General features: G+C 52.5%; 6 protein-coding genes across 6 annotated transcripts; 2 read left to right on the plus strand and 4 right to left on the minus strand.

Moving 5' to 3' along the window:
* Positions 1 to 227: 227 nt before the first annotated feature.
* On the minus strand, positions 228 to 1,673 carry GLRG_08299 (uncharacterized protein; the record flags this gene model as incomplete). The annotated part of the gene is made up of 1 exon (XM_008098984.1): positions 228 to 1,673. The coding sequence occupies one exon, from the start codon at positions 1,671 to 1,673 to the stop codon at positions 228 to 230; it is 1,446 nt and encodes a 481-aa protein (XP_008097175.1).
* A 2,299-nt stretch (positions 1,674 to 3,972) lies between these two features.
* Positions 3,973 to 7,217, minus strand: GLRG_08300 (exportin 1-like protein; the record flags this gene model as incomplete). The annotated part of the gene is made up of 6 exons (XM_008098985.1): positions 3,973 to 5,012; positions 5,063 to 6,346; positions 6,410 to 6,500; positions 6,601 to 6,882; positions 6,938 to 7,027; positions 7,089 to 7,217. The coding sequence occupies 6 exons, from the start codon at positions 7,215 to 7,217 to the stop codon at positions 3,973 to 3,975; spliced, it is 2,916 nt and encodes a 971-aa protein (XP_008097176.1).
* Positions 7,218 to 8,092: 875 nt separating this feature from the next.
* GLRG_08301 (LSM domain-containing protein) lies at positions 8,093 to 8,551 on the plus strand (the record flags this gene model as incomplete). Its single annotated transcript, XM_008098986.1, has 4 exons — positions 8,093 to 8,166; positions 8,223 to 8,289; positions 8,347 to 8,440; positions 8,496 to 8,551. The coding sequence occupies 4 exons, from the start codon at positions 8,093 to 8,095 to the stop codon at positions 8,549 to 8,551; spliced, it is 291 nt and encodes a 96-aa protein (XP_008097177.1).
* Positions 8,552 to 8,669: 118 nt separating this feature from the next.
* GLRG_08302 (5-formyltetrahydrofolate cyclo-ligase) lies at positions 8,670 to 9,479 on the minus strand (the record flags this gene model as incomplete). Its single annotated transcript, XM_008098987.1, has 2 exons — positions 8,670 to 9,319; positions 9,389 to 9,479. The coding sequence occupies 2 exons, from the start codon at positions 9,477 to 9,479 to the stop codon at positions 8,670 to 8,672; spliced, it is 741 nt and encodes a 246-aa protein (XP_008097178.1).
* A 2,717-nt stretch (positions 9,480 to 12,196) lies between these two features.
* Positions 12,197 to 14,411, plus strand: GLRG_08303 (AMP-binding enzyme; the record flags this gene model as incomplete). Its single annotated transcript, XM_008098988.1, has 3 exons — positions 12,197 to 13,073; positions 13,131 to 14,266; positions 14,322 to 14,411. 3 exons carry the CDS (start codon positions 12,197 to 12,199, stop codon positions 14,409 to 14,411), a joined length of 2,103 nt encoding a protein of 700 aa, XP_008097179.1.
* Positions 14,412 to 15,164: 753 nt separating this feature from the next.
* GLRG_08304 (uncharacterized protein) lies at positions 15,165 to 16,088 on the minus strand (the record flags this gene model as incomplete). The annotated part of the gene is made up of 4 exons (XM_008098989.1): positions 15,165 to 15,344; positions 15,484 to 15,779; positions 15,852 to 15,937; positions 16,078 to 16,088. The coding sequence occupies 4 exons, from the start codon at positions 16,086 to 16,088 to the stop codon at positions 15,165 to 15,167; spliced, it is 573 nt and encodes a 190-aa protein (XP_008097180.1).
* Positions 16,089 to 16,206: the final 118 nt, after the last annotated feature.

Below are 16,206 nucleotides of genomic sequence, written 5' to 3' on the forward strand. Positions count from 1 at the left end.
TGTATTCGCATCTACCAAAGGAAAGAATGGCAGATCCCCCTACGCCCATACGCCAGTCATTCGAAGCATTAATCCTTGATCGTAAAGAGTCGTCAGAATTGTTGAAGGATTACCGCCCACACGCTCCAACGCCTTGCTTGTCATGCATCTAGTGAGCCCATCAGACAAGAAACAATACACGCCGGGTAACTAAATACCGCAAAATTTCGTTGAGGTGGAGGATCCCCTCAAACCTCCTTATCAGCAAGCATATCCTCGCCCTTGTGCTTGATTGTCTCAAGCTTCTTGCTGATATTCTCGGCCCGAACTCGAACGGCCTCCTCCCTGCCTGCTATCTCAGTCTCAAAGCGGTCAACCATGTCCCGCTTACTCTTGCGTGCTTCCTTCAACTTCTGAGCGACCTGGCCAAACTGCTCGAGAAACCAGTCTCCAGAGCGCTCCCAGTCGCTGACTGTCATCTGCCTAAAGAACTCCCTCTGGTCAGCTTCACGCTGACCTCTGAAATGTTCGATTTTGACAGGGAGGCTGTCGCCAGTCAGCGGTCCCATCGGACGAAGCGACGTTCTGGCTGGATCATCGTCGAAAGGCTGCTCGCGCAGTTGAGAATACGACATCCCCTTGAGCTCGTCGTCCGCATAGTCGCAACTCTCACGGCCTCGCTTCCGGGATTTGTCCCGATGGCCATGAGCAGTGGCCGGCAATGGGCTCTCCTGAAGAGCCGGCCCCCTTTGTGCCATCTTATAATTGGCTCGAGGAGTGCCGTGGTCATCCTCACTAGCGAGAAAGTCACTGGCAAGGCTGCCTTCAATCTCTTCGTCTTCCTCAAAGAGCGCTGGTCTACGAGAATCCTGAGCATTGTCTTTTCTGACGATACGCCTCAGGTTTGGTTGAGAATGAGGGACCTTGTGGCTTTTAGGGTCGGAGAAGACTTCTTCGTCGTCCACAGGAACGGCTGGCTCGTATGACCTTCTTACGGTTGTGGCATGGAGAGCGACCTTTGGTGCGCGTCGCACGGGTGAATCGTAAATGGGCTCGGTTGGGTAGGCGTCTTGGACTTGTGGGCCCATTCGTGGAGGCATGTCATTGTGTGTCGCAGGTAGGCCTTGACCCTGGCCGTTGCCAAGCAGCCGCATCGAGCCGTCTTTACCAATGATATATGGGACATCACTATCTAGTGACCGTTGCATGTTTCCCAAAGCAGTTCTGGTGGGAGTCGGGGGCGGCGGGGAGCGAGTGTGATTGGTGATGCCAACATCGTATCGTTCAGAGCGATGGGTAGTGGGCGAGCCGAACTGACTATCGATATGGGATTCTGGCCAGAAGCCAGTCGCATCGCTGCTCCGAGAATGTGCACGCTGTCGCTGTTGTCTCGGCGAAGAGCTTTCGGGCAGATTCAGAGAAGCCTGCATCGGTGCGGGAAATGTCTGTTGAGGCAGGCTCGACTGGTTCGGTTGGCGTATGTGTGAGGCTAAAGCTCGGGTAGGGGCGAGTGGTTTGGGAGCGGGCAGCTTGCCGGACTCAGTGATTGACTGGTGGGTGGGCTGGGAAAGGAGTTGAGGCACGTCGGAACGCTGCTGATTTGACTGGATGTTGTTTCTGTTTGGAAGACCCGAATCTAGGGACGCATTCCTGGCGTACTGGGCCATACGGTTTGCACCGCTACTCGGAGGCATGGTGTTGGCGGGTGATTCGGAGCGCTCTACGAGCTGGCAGGGGAGATGTTCGCTCCTCTCTCCTCTCAAGGTCGAGCGAGATCGAGGCAGGCGGCAGAACGTGACGAGGAAGAGGGACGCAAGAAGCAATTGTAGTGTGTTGTTGCCTGCCGTAGTCGGGTACTAAGTCGGGAGAAGATGCCTTATGCTGCCATGGCAACAAGACGCCAGGTAGTGACGGGAGCGAAATCGTGAGCTGATGCTGGGGCCTGCCTCTTTTAGCTCGCTGCGAATAAGTTCAAACCACAGTTGTAGAAAGGTAATGGCGGTCCTGGTTGAGGTAATGTCAGTTGGGCCGTCTTTGCGACAAGACTTGACCTGGACAAAGGGACGGCCCTGCTTGGTTCCTCACTATTTTTTTTCCCGGGTACCAGTCTTGACGTGACGCGTCGAGAACGTCCAGATCATACGGAGTACTGCTGGGATCTTAAGCACCTATCCAATTACAGGACGCCTGTGCGCGACAGTTGCGTAGTCTGTGCGGGATAGTCGCGCAGGGACAGGGTTCCTGTGGGTTCATTGCATTAAGTGAATTTGATTGTACCTTTCTAATGGGATAAGTCTCCCGCCAGCCATAGTGCGGGGCTTGCATACGTTTCTGCTTGATCTTTATCGTTGCCGTTGTCTATTCGTCGACTTTTTTGGTTCTTTGCAGTCCCTTTTTGCCGTGCAAACACTAGAGGGATGAAAAGGATAAGGACAAAGATGGCGGCAAGGCAGGCAGGCAGATCAGAGTATGCGCGCGACTCCCTATGAATGTTGGGTCAGATGTCTACAAAGACCGATTACAACCATCTCGTCCATCACCTAAACAGCCACAGGCTTAACGACAATTCTATCCACACTTTTTGTCATCATGGTTATATCGCGACTAGGCGTCCTTTGTTATGAACGCTAACCGTAAAATGTGAAACGTTGACAATTTGAAATACCTGATCAACCATATTTGACGTGGCACTCACCTCTGGAACGCCTCAGCCACGTTGGTGTAAGCGGTCTTGATGAATTCTCAGTTGGAACTCCTTTGAGGGTGTATCCAGTGCAAGAACTCTTGCCTGGAACGACTCCCCAGCAGTGAGGGCTGCGAGCCGTCAAATGGCAAACCGGCCTAGCCCACCTGCTTGAAGGGCCCAGGGATTGTAGAGAGACGTGACCCATATCACTTCGTTCGCCGGCAGCTCCAACTCCGTATTGATATTTAGCTTCTCTTCCAGGGAGAGGTGGCCAACTGGCTGTGCTGTTGGCAGTCGATGCGTCATTAACTCTGTATTGGCCTCATCTCTTAACGGCGTTATCTTGTCTGGGTATCTGACAAAAAGACTGTTCCAAAGCCCTTCTGAGTATTCATCACTCAAGAGAGTCTAAGAATAAAGTCGCCAGTAAGCCAGCATGTTCATTAACGCAAAAGTGACATCAGACTCACAACCCACGGTGATGCATGTGGCTTGCAGTAGCGTTGATAGGCAGATGATCTGTAACGAGAATGATGTAGAGCAAGGCATGTGTAAACCGTCCAACTGAGTGAACGCCTACTTGAAATATGACTCGAGCTAAAGGGAGTATGCCGTTTTTTGATGCACTGACGAACAGGCGCTTGGTTTTAAACCGACGAGCAATCGAAGGTAAAGGTTGCTTACTTCCCTTGGATGTAATGTTCTTCGGATATATACACCACCACCACCACCACCAACAACAACAACAACAACAACAGGGCGTGAGATCTAGTACTTTTAGATTCCTGAGACGACCGCTAGTAGCCTGGGTTTCGGCAGACCCTTGGTAGCCTTCATGCAAATTTCTGCACATGCTGAGTGGCGGCAAGGCTACCTTTATCCTCTGCCTAAAACATACTCATCGGCCCGCTCCCTCCCTCTTCATCTATCGTCTTTTGTGTCCGCGGTGTAGGTGAGCTGAATCCGATGTATATCCCGATGACTACAATCGAACCCTCTCACTCCCCAAATGACGCTCTCTTCTCATCGTTCATATAGCTTCTGGTGCTTTGCGTTGTCCTGTTGACATGCACGACTGGGACGATCCTAATGCAGGAACACCTAGTCACCCTAGACCCTGGCATTCTGTTCGCACCTGACGAGGAGCATCATCACCTTCCGCCTTCGGCATGTCATTTCCATAATACCGCAGTTCCAATCCTCTCACAATGGAGCAGCCCAATCGAATTAATGGAGTATCCTTCAAGCTTCCCTGCCTCAACCTTCACTGCTTCCAACTCGATGCACCACCTTCAAAACAACGGCCTCTAACCTGTGAAGTGGAAACGGGCTGCTTCCAGCTGGCCGAGACCCTCTCGTGGGGCCACGTACCGCCGACGATAAGTATTGGTAAAATCTTGAAGAAGCGCCCTCACCTGCCTGATGGCGGTAGAATCGTTAGCGCCAAGACGCTCCTTGATCTTGGCCATTAACCGGTCCGCTTCAATAGGCGTGATGGTCCCTTGGGGCAGAAGGTGGATGGTATGCTCGACCCAGGAGGTCGTCTGTGCCGGGAAGAGCTCGAACATTGCCAGCAAGACCCCACTACCGTCGGCGAAGCAGTCCCGAGGGAATGTGATCATCATGCCGGCCATGACCTGTTTGACCAGCTTCTCGCCATGAGTCGCAAGTAACTTGCTCACCACCTCACGGATTTGAGCAGCCACATCCGGGGGCAGCACATCTGACGTCGCAGGGTTGTCGCCTCCGTACGTCAAAAGATCACGGAGAAAGTGCAGCGTAGCTGAGAGCGGATCGCGCTGCTCTAAAGTCAAAGCATACACAGCAGCCTCGAATATGGGGCCTAGAAGCTCTGACGGAATCAGCTTGGCTGGGTAGTAGAGGAGTGCGTCAATGAGGAGTCGGAAGAAATCTTCAATGACGTCGGGCAGCTCGCTAGGCTGGAGGTCGCTCATCACCCGCAAGAACGTAGTGGTCTGAGCCTCGAAGAAGGCGTAGATGCTCTGGGTGATCTCCTGGTTGACGTGCTCCCGATCCTCGGAAAACTCTCTCAGTATGGCAGCCGTAACCCAGAGGAAGGCGCCTTGGCGAGAGGCAGCGAACCCGCCCGCCAGCTTGTTGGCCATCTCCGGCAGCAAGGGGGTCATTGCCGTACGGTATGAGATGATCATGTTGCGCCAGCAGCGGCAGATCCTCTCGCAGATAGGAACAAAGCCCATGAAGTTGTCCAGGATCGTAGCCAAGACCGGGAAGACCTCCTGCCAGTATTTCACGGCAGGATTCTCCTCCCCGGGTCCGACGTACGGCACAACAATCTGTATGAAGATAGTGATAAGTTGGAGATGGTCTGGTATCAGGTCAGCCTCCATTAGCGTTTCCATACTTGAATTTACTCACCTGCGAGCGCCAGTTTGCCCTTGTCGTCTGTTGCAAGGTTGGCCTTGTTCATCAGACGCTGAACTAACGGATCACAGTAAAGCTTGAGAAGCTTGTAGATCTCGGAAGGCTCCTGCACCGCCACCACGCTTGCAACCCCCTCCGTGATCTCCTCCTGGCTCATATCGGGCAACTTATCAAGAATCTGGTCGTAGAATGTCTGCATCTGGAGCACCTGACCACTCAAGAGCTGTTTGCAATCGGTGCAAAAATACTTGATCGCCATAGCGGCAGCCCTCACCACCTCCTTCGAGTCCGTTTGAAAAGATGTAACAATATAGTTGAACTGGGGCTCGAGGTATTCGGGATGAGCGGAAGTCCACTCCGTGTACCGACCGAGAACCATGATAGTGGCGAAACGGAGCTTCTCATGGCTGGGGATCTGAACGAGGAGGGGCATCAACTGCGGCAGCACAACGTTCTCGTCCTTGTCCACCATCTGCCCCATCGCACGCATAGCGAAAAGGGGGGCCTCCAATTCTTGCCAGTGAGGGACCGAGGTCGCCGAAGCCTGGCCGGCATATTTGTGCATCCAAATCTTGATGGCTTCGAGCACCTTCGTGAGGCAGTCGGTCACGCCCATCACCTCGCAAGAATCCTTGAGTGTGTCTCCCATCTGGTGACGGAATTCGCGAAACTTCTCCTCTGCCTCACGGTCGCCATCAAACAGATCCGTCTCATTCGACGACTCCGATTGTGGGTATTCCAGGTGCTTCAGCAAGATGTCGACGAGCTTCGAATAAATATCCACAAGCTGAAGCCTGGCCTCGATGTATCGTTCCAGGACGATATACTGCTTCAACTCGTACCAGAACTGGAACGTATGCTCAATAACATCCCGGTCCTTATCTCTGGCTGCGCACTCAAGAACCGCATCGACAAGTGATCCGAAGTGACCAGGCTCGCGAGCAATAGCTACGACCCAGGCCTCAGCGGCTAAGGCGAAGATCTTGGTAAGGGACTTGTAAACCTCAATGTCCTCTTCCTCAACAGCCGCCGCAATCCTTGGGCGCAGGGCATTGACACGGGGCAGGAGGATCTGGATAGCCTCCAGGTTATCGTCCACATCCCGCGTTTCTCTGAAGATCGTGCACAAGCACTCCGCTGCTTCCTGTGATGCTTGATCGTTGCCGACGGCGTTGAAAATAACATCAAGAAGGGGTGAATTGACAACGGTGCTGACAGGTACCTCTCGCAGCCATGAGGTGATACACTCCATCAGTTGAGGGTTCTGGGCTGCATTCACTGAAACGGCAGGTTAGCATCCTTCGGTGTGGAAGGAAAGAGACTATATCGGCGGCGGCGTACCAGAAGATTGAGCATAGTTTATGAGCAACTGTACGACCTGATCCGTGTTGTCACCCAGCAATTCCCTGGTCCGTTGGGAAAGCTCTTCTTCCTGTCATTGCCAATTAGACTCTGATCCTTGTTGATATCGGCCCAGGGACACCACGCCGCGAAGAGTAAGAGCCTGGTCGGTTTTTCCGTGATCCACGTACAGTTAGGGTGATTTTGCGGCCTTCGGTCACCTCCTCAGGCAGCACGCGTAGAAAGTCGAGAACAGCGGAATGGCTCTCAATGCTATCGCCAATAGACGAAACCACCGTAGGAAGGACGTCTTTCCATTCCTTCATTTGAACCGCCAGTGTCGCCAGACAGACGCAGAGCTGGACTCGTATCGGTTTGGGACCCGCAGCATAGTGTTTGAGGAGGAGGAGGATTTGGTCCCGCAGTGCAGGCAGCTCGGTTTCTGATACTTGCGTTGCCAGGTCGTAGGTGATCTGGGAAAGCCTTTGTCAGCTCATTGCCATGCAAAATATCCTCTTGATTGTCTACCTTTCCGCGCAAAGTGATGGCTGCAAAGAGCTTAGCCTCGGGCTCGCCGTCCGACTGAAGAATGCCGATGATAGTGCCCCAAGCATCTTTCTGTAGCACCCGTTAGTGAGTGATCATTTCTCACAGGTCGTCGTGGGTCGAGGTATCTAACAGATTTCTGGAACCGCTCCAAGTATGCGTGCGCTTTCTTCTTAGTCTCCTGCTCTCCTCCTCGCATAGTCACCATGGCCGACAGCACATCATTAGGAGCGAAAGCCTCTGAGGCTCCGTTTGTGGCCATGCTGATGAACCAGAGTCAGATATCGCAGCGTGAATCGTTCGGATTATAAAAAAAGGCAGCGGGGGCGAGATCAGGATGAGGTGGCAATTGCAGTGCAATATGGCGTCGCGCTAAAGAAGCCGCAGATGCGGTAGATACAAGGAAGGTTGCTGAGGGGCAGGGAGAAGCCGTCGAATTGTTTTATTTTTGAGAAGTAAGGAGCGTTTGGCTGCTGTGGTGGCAGTTGAGGCTATCAAAGAGGTGCGCCGACAACGTCCAAAATTGGCAGATAGAGGAGGGGTGGTGGAGGGAGGTCGCGAAAGGAAAATAAAACGTCAGTCAGGCTGGCGGGACAGCGGGCGGATTTGAAAGGAACCCACCCATCCGGTCTAACTAGAGCCGGCCAAGACACTTTTAAGGTAGGCGACAAGGCTTGGGGGCCTGGCATACCTGGTTCCAGTAACATCTGCTGCCTTAGTCGGGTGGAGGTACTTGACCTGACCAGCCACGACTGCTAGGTGGGGTAGGTACCTTGGGCAGACAGAGTGGGAGACACGCCTGTCATTCAGAAGATAGGACCCATATTTGACTCGAAAGCACTGCATCACACCGGGCCTGCGCCGGCGATGGAAAATCATTTTGCCATCCCCGCCAGAAATTCTCCCAGAGGCTGAGCGAACCTTGAGCAGCATCGTGCCTGCCTGGTAGGTGCTGAGCATAATCGCCAGCCTCAACTGCGGTTCAGTTGCTCTTTCGACCAATTACCCCACGACTTTCCACCAATCCGAGCTCAACGTGACCGACGAGCACGATAAGAGCACAATACGAGCACGACACGAGCCTAGGAAGACCATTAATCATTTTCAATACCCCAAATTCAGCTCAGTCCCGTGAAAATGACCGGACGCGGAGGCGGCGGTGGTCGCAGGGTATTGCTCCCGCCTATCAACTTTATCTTCAAGCTTCTCCAGTATGCGTGTTTCCAACCAGCCCTGGTGCATTGATAACAAACTGACTAGTTGGCAGGCAACACAGCACTGTTCAGATTTGGCTCTACGAGCAGCTGTCGATCCGAATCGAAGGAAAGATCAGGGTACGCAGCATCCTAAACGTCACGTAAGGACATAACAGCTGATCTAGAGTTGGACAGGGTTTCGACGAATTTATGAACCTCGTCATCGACGACGCGGTTGAAGTTAAGCAGGTTACTAAGACGAACCCAGAGGAGAAGCGAAGAGCGTTGGGTATGCTGCTTTCAAGGCATTGCCATCACGGACGGAGAAGCTAACGTGCATGCAGGGCAAATATTGTTAAAGGGCGACAATGTGTCGCTAATCCAAAGTCTATCGAACTAAAAATGATCCGAGTTGAGAAGAGGACGACGCTATAGCGGTGAAGCACGCTTTAGGGCAATACATAAAAAGTTGATACCACGGATTTGTCACCAATAAGACAAGGGTAGGCGGCGTATGGCTATTTGCTGTGGGAACTGTCTGCCGGTCTCTTGATCTCTCCGTCTCCAAGAATCAGGCCATGGAGTTGTTGGTCATGCTGCGCCACAGGAATCGGGCTATCTGAGGGTAGGGAAAGGAACTGCTCCGATAGAGCCAGGCCATATAGCAACACAGGATGCTTAGAAGCCGACAACTCGCCATCGTACTTTGACGCGTACCTTCTGATGAAGAGATCATAAAACCCTTTTCCATGACCCAGCCGCCGCAGGGAGCCTGTGTTGTCGTCAATGTCAAATGCGACTCCCGGAAGTAGCATCAGGTCCAGGAAAGACGTGTTGGGGGATTCTGCCCCAGGTTCGCCGAGGACCCTGTCTCTTAGGGTGACCGTCTTCGGATCAATGCTGGGGATGCCCCATTTGTCTGGTTGCAGTGACTCGTAGTCGTGTAGATCGCGTAGGCGTACCATGTCCATGACCCTGGGAGGCGTCTCTCCCGGTGCAAAGGGCGACTCATGCAGGTACGGGATGTATACATCTTTTCCAGCTGACAAGGCGTGGCGTACGATATTGTCCGTCTGAATTTCACCTGAAGGCATCGAAAGAAAGATGCTGACCCTTTTTGCCTCTACATAGGGTCCAAAAGTCTTGAGTGTCTCGAATACGGTTTGACCTAGAGGATGGAAGGGAGGGGTTAAGATCGGGTCGGGGGAGGGCTATAGCAGCATGGAGAAACACTTACTTTGGGCCTTGACGGAATCATGAGCGATGCCAGCGAGTCTGTTCCTCATAACAGAACGCAACTGGTTCTTTGCAGCCACCAATGAAGCCATGGTCATCGCCAGTTTTCGATTCAAAGCGGGTTTCTCTAGCTGAGGGAAGTTCGCCGCAACGAATTAGAGCTGCAGCGTGTCATGCACTCGTTGGTTCATGTCCAGAGTCCTCAGGAAAGCGTCGAGTCGCTTTCGCTGTGACGTGATTCGACGGCGAATCGCTGTTGATCCTCCGGAAACAGGTGGATCTGTATCTTTTACTGCGATATATCTATATATGCGTCAAGAGATGTATGCATTAAAGCATTTTGACGGAGATTTAGACAACAGTACGGATAAGGTCTAGAGAAACAGAGGCGGCAAGTACATCAGATATAAGCTGATTCTCTTCCACTTCCACTTCGAGCATATCGTTTGGATCGCCGGGTAATACTCAATCATAAAACCGAGGTCTGGCCACATGTAGTTGGAGCGACGGCAATTAGTGTACGGTGTACTGGTAAGAATCTTGTTGGGTACTTCTTCAACAGCCAAATACATTTACGTCCCTGAAATCAGACCCCAGGATATAGCTTATGACTTCGTATTCTGTACGTACGCCAGTAGATAAGTTAGCGAAACCGACCGATTGGTTGATTCCTAAGGTGGACTAGGTGACACAGCTTGCAGCTCGACCTCCTTGTAGTTTCTTTGAGGGAGCCGTCAGCACGTCGAACAAAGCTCTACCTACAGTGTATGCGCCCTGAAGGCTACAGAAAGACCAGACTGAGGAGCCTTTGCTCGTCGTGGCTATGCCAAGTAGCCAAAATGGTAGCTATGTCGGTCACCTGCAAGCCATTAAGTTGGCGATGTTGGATTAGGGATTGCTCAAGGCCAAGTCTCCCTTTGGCTGCAGTATAGCCGTGGGTCTGGCAGTCAGCCCTGATAGCTACTTTTAGAGTTCTCACCTCCACAGGTCATGGTGCGTCCGATGTTGTAGTAGCAGCTTATCCTCTTCGGGAACTAGAATCGAACAGACAGCAGGCATAGAGGGAGGTACGAACACAGGTCCATTTCAATAGGAGAAAGAACCAGTAGTCAACTACTCTGTATAAACCTCAGGTGCGCTCACCAGGTCTCAGATGCTGGGGGTGAAGGATAGAGACAAGCTTGGAATTCGAGGGGAAGGCCAAGAGAAGAAATGGACTACAGCGAGCTACTTTGGCTGACTTGCAAGGGGACGGGGTCATGGATGGGGTGGCAACGAGGATGCGAGACGTCGGTTGGCTTCGGGGCCAAAGGACGGCCGGTGACAAGAAACGGAGGCACAGCACCAACCAATTTGCCAAGGCGCGGCATTCCGCTACCTTGATTTGTGACTCTCCTGGCAGCTTCATCGGGTTTGGGCCCGTTCTTGGTATTTGTCGAGGGTTGTCTACTAGGTAGCTTTGTTCGATCAAGTTTGCCAGGAGTGAGATGCTCCTGGGCGACTATGCACCCAGCTATCGTGTCCGAGTAAGGGTTGAGGATGAGATGAGGCTTGGATGGAAAGGTGTGACTGCTGAAAGAACCCCTCGAGACCAATGTACCTTTTTGAGATGAAATGCACACCCAAATGTTCCGTTGCCTGCCTGAGAAATTTCCTCTACCAGACACGTCGCCTTGCATTGGAAGCGGGCTTGACAGGAGACACGATCACAAGACATGAGGGGAATGTTGAAGAATTGAAACACTTGATGCGAATCAGGATCATGACGAGAGATGGGTAAAATGCCAAAAAAAAAAAAAAACTATGATTGAAGGGAAGCTCAGATGGGGACACCGACAACAGCGTTGGCGTGTGGAGTCCGTCCGTGTCCTGCAGCGCCCTGCATCTCCACCTCATTCTATGGTCACCTACAGGCTACCTACCTAGGTAGCCCATTATCTTCCCATGCCGCCCACTGTTTTCTGCACGCTGGACCATTTACAGACAAGAACGTCCCATCCGTCAGCTACTGACCCGTTGGGCCAGCCACATACATACTCATCTCCCAAAGCTGTCATCATGAGGGTGCATATCTCTGCCTGTGAAGATTTTGGGGCACCATGCACAGGAAGATAAGTACGCAGGTACGCTACACGTTACATACACGTATTGCTTACGTAGGTAGATAGGTGGGTATGTACATACCTAGTAGAGAAACGCCCGCGAAAATACGCTACTGCGTAGCCCAGGCGCCAAGCCCGAGGGACCTAGGCATCTGTCTACCTGGCTGGGTAGGTACTTACCTAGGTACTTTAGGTAGGTAAACTAGTACTTTGGCTTGCCAACGACCGTGGACCTTGAAGCTCGAGCAACACACAATTGTGGCCACTCACGATTGAAATGCAATAGAGCTGAGAGGACAGTCCTGTACCCGTAAAGCCAAGCTCTCCCCCAAGCTCCCTTCCTCCACCGTCTGGGTCTGGGTCTGCTTCTGCGCCTCTGCGTCTTGTATCCATTGCCGTACCGTTTGCCTTTCTCGTAGCACACTTCTGGTCCTACTCCCTACCCCCTTCGCCTCAGATTCAAATACCTTGTGTTGCCCTGCCCCTACCTCTCTCCACTTCACCCATCTCCTTTATATTTTTGCTACAGATTCTTTCACCCACCCCTACTCAACGGGACCTCAAGCAAGGTAACGTCGTCATCGCGACCCGCCGTTTCCGTGCTTCGCAGCCGCCTTTTCGAAAGTTTTCCATTTCAACCAGCCTCGATACCCTCCCTGATACCCAAGCAAGATTAGTTGCGTCGATATTCCCAACAGCCGCCCACCATGGCTCAGGTTCCGCCTCCCAAGTCAAAGCTTGACATCCTGCCCAAGATGCAGGTAAAGGGCCCCTTCTCTGTCCCCTCTCCTGGAGTTGAGGCCAAAGACGGCGAGACCGTGCCGCGTCGACTACCCCAGGCCATTCCGGACTTGATCACCATACCCGGAGGCAGCATCACCACCACCTACGAGCTCGTTAAGCAAAGTGCCGAGAAGTACGGCAACGCCAAGTGCTTGGGCTCGCGTAAGCTGGTCAATACTCACCGCGAGACGAAGAAGATCAAGAAGATGGTCGATGGCGAGGAGCGCGAGGTCGACAAGCAGTGGACCTACTTCGAGCTGAGCCCTTACGAATATATTACTTTCCACGAGTACGAGCGCCTCACCCTCCAGCTCGGTGCAGGCCTGCGCAAGCTGGGCATGGCCAAGGCTGATCGTGTGCACATCTACGCCGCCACGAGCTCTCACTGGTTGGCCATGTCCCACGCTGCGGCCTCGCAGTCCATGCCCGTCGTGACAGCTTACGACACGCTCGGCGAGCAGGGCTTGAAGTACTCTATGGTTGCGACCTCCGCCAAGGCCATCTTCCTCGACCCCCATCTGTTGCCGACTCTTGCCAATGTCCTTCAGGAGGCCAAGGACATCCGCTTCGTCATCTGGAATAACCAGAACCAGATCCAGCAGGCACACGTAGATCAGCTCAAGTCTGCCCACCCCGAGATTCAGATCTTGAGCTTCGAGGAGCTGCGCAAGCTAGGAGAGGAGAACCCTGTCGACGCTGTGCCCCCCACCATCGATGATCTGTGCTGTATTATGTACATCTCTGGTTCGACCGGCACCCCCAAAGGTGTTCCACTGAAGCACAAGGCCGTCGTTGCCGCTGGTAAGTTAGCATCAACCTCTCAATTTTGCACGCGGACGGGAACTAACATTTCCCAAGTTGCCGGTGTCAGTGCTGTCGTACAGCCCTTCATTGGCCCTGGCGACGGCCTCCTAACATACCTCCCGCTCGCCCACATTCTCGAGTTCGTCTTTGAGAACGCTTGCATCTACTGGGGTAGCACTATGGGATACGGCAATCCCAAGACCCTGTCCGACAACTCGGTTCGTAACTGCGCTGGTGATATCAGGGAATTCAAGCCTTCCGTCATGGTCGGTGTTCCTGCGGTCTGGGAGACGGTAAAGAAGGGCATCGTCGCCAAGGTCAACGCCGGCAGCCCTCTAGTCAAGACTCTGTTCTGGAATGCCCTGTCTGCGAAAATGCACATGATGAACGCCGGCATCCCCGGTTCTGGAGTGCTCGACTCTGTTGTCTTCAAGAAACTCAAGGAGGCAACTGGTGGACGTCTTAAGCTTTGCATGAATGGAGGTGGCCCCATTGCTAAGGAAACCCAGCAGTTCATTTCGATGGCCATTGCCCCCATGATCATTGGCTATGGTCTTACCGAGACCACCGCCATGGGCTGCATCATGAATCCTCTTGAGTTCAATGTCAACAACATGGGTGCTATGCCGGCGTCGGTAGAAATCAAGCTGGTGGACTTCGCCGAGGCCGGCTACTATGCTACCAACAAGCCTAATCCTCAGGGTGAGGTTTGGATTCGTGGACCCTCCGTCCTAGAGGAATACTACGAGAATCCCAAGGAGACGAAGGAGGCTCTTACTGAGGATGGCTGGTTCAAAACTGGTGATATCGGCGAGTTTGACAGCAATGGTCACCTCAAGCTCATTGACAGGAAGAAGAACTTGGTCAAGACGCTCAACGGCGAGTACATTGCCCTCGAGAAGCTCGAATCCATTTATCGTGCCGCTGCTGTGGTAGCCAACATCTGCGTCTACGCCGATGCCAAACAGGCCAAGCCTATTGCCATCATCGTTCCTGCCGAGCCGGCGCTGATCAAACTGGCCGAGAGCATTGGTGTCAAGGGCAATAACCTAGAGGAGCTTGTGCATGACAAGAAGCTACGGAGCGCTGTTCTCAAAGAACTGCAGAACGCCGGCCGATCAGGCGGTCTCTCAGGCATTGAGATTATTGAGGGCGTTGTCATGTCCGATGAGGAATGGACCCCGCAAAACGTGAGTTTACATCGTCCCTTACTATGGATAAGACTTGATGACTAAACCGACATAGGATCTGGTTACGGCGGCGCAGAAGCTTCAGCGCAAGAAGATTTTGGAGAAGTACAAGGACGAGGTCGCCAAGGCTTACGGCTCTTCCTGATTGCGGACGTTATGCTTGTTTCGATCTCCGAGGGATCTTTTCATCTTCTTTTGTTTTCCCCAATTTCTTTTTATAATTGGATCATGGGCTCGGATCTTTTAATTCTCCCGAAATTGCAGCATCGGACGGGTTGGCTACGGGATGCTTGATATCCAGGAGTACAGTGTGCGCGATTCGTATTTGTAACAATAACAAACATACCTGGGTCCTCATTTCCGTGGGTGGCTGAGTCCAGTAAGCTGAGACTAACTGAGCATTCACCTTCGTACGCTGTTCCCAGCCCGTTCGAATCGACGGACAAAGAGGGTGCTGTTTTGCAATCATACATCCCATCTGACCGGGGCCGGTCAAGTCGGCGTCCCACTGTTTTGACCCGAGGATGCTGTGCTGACAAGAGCCTCTATGGGTGCCAATGTCACGGTCCGGATTGCCCGGCGTGTGCTGGTGTAAAGTGTTCCATAACAACGGGACGCTAGCCTGTACTTGCCGTGTTGGCCATTTTGAAAGATGCCGTTTTCAAGTCCAAAGAGGAGGTACTACCCAGTTTCTTTTTCACATAATCTCCAGGCTCTCATGACAGTAAATCATTGCCATCTCATTCCTGCTAGCCCTGGTAATAATAATAATAATAAAATCGCACATTGGTCACTGCACAGCTCGCCATCCCAATAACAGAACCATGAAAACAAACCCTAGGAGGAAGGGTTGAACGATTGAGGAGCATTCTGCCCCCCTTTGCTTCTCTTCTTCCATTTACACTAGGCCATCGTAGAGGGAAAGCGCCGAGACAATGGTCTCGTCGCGTTTGCTTCCCTCCTTAAACTCCTCCATATCCAGGCTGCCGTTCTCGTCCTTGTCCATCATGCGGAAAATTTTGCGTACGCGCTTCTCGGGGGTGTCTTCGTCTTCAGGGAGCTTAACCATGGAACCAACCTGGTCAAGGGCAACATTGTTAGCGTCGCCGTATCGGATTTGGGGGACGCGCAGGCAAATGACTTGGATCGCAACGGTGCGCCCTTAGGGTGACAGTCACAACAAAATTGCAACCGCAAATAAGCGTTGGAGTACTTACCATTTTGTAGATTGCCTCGACGATCTTGAGCATTTCGTCGTAACTGATCTTTCCATCGCCATCAATGTCATATAACTGGAAGGCCCAGTCGAGTTTATCCTCCATCTTGCCTCGGCTCGTAACACTCAGGGCGCAAATGAACTCCTTGAAGTCGATACTACCAGACTTGTCGCTATCGAAGACGTTGAAGACGTAATCTGCAAACGAACTTGGGTCTCCAAAGGGGAAGAATTGCCTATATATCTTCTGAAACTCTTCTTTCGTGAGCATGCCCGAGGGACAGTCCTTGAGGAAGCCTGTGGACAGTCAGCTTTCATTCCCTATGATGCGCAATGAGGGTCTAGCCTGGGAGACGATGGCTAACATACCCTTGTACCATTGTTGGAGCTCCTTCTTATCGAAATGGGTCGACTTCTGCAATTCAGCTAGCTGCTCCTGGGAGAGCTTGGACTGACTAGACGATGGTAACGCTATCAGCAAGTTTTCAAGCATCTACAATCCATATAGCAAGCAGTTTCGAGCTCTCTGAGATTCTTCTTCTACCGTACTGTAGAGCCGCATACCCGCAGGAAATGTGGCTGGAGGGCGACTCACGATTTGCCCATAGCTGCTGACGAGCTTCGAAGAGGGGACTGAATGCGATATCCGAGGCCGGGTAGCGAGGGATACGTATGATGTCGGGGTAATCGCAGTGTGCGCGTGGCTGCGGTTGACGGCGGCCTG

Source organism: Colletotrichum graminicola, assembly GCF_000149035.1.
Source record: "Colletotrichum graminicola M1.001 genomic scaffold supercont1.38, whole genome shotgun sequence".
Taxonomy (NCBI): Eukaryota; Fungi; Ascomycota; class Sordariomycetes; order Glomerellales; family Glomerellaceae; genus Colletotrichum; species Colletotrichum graminicola.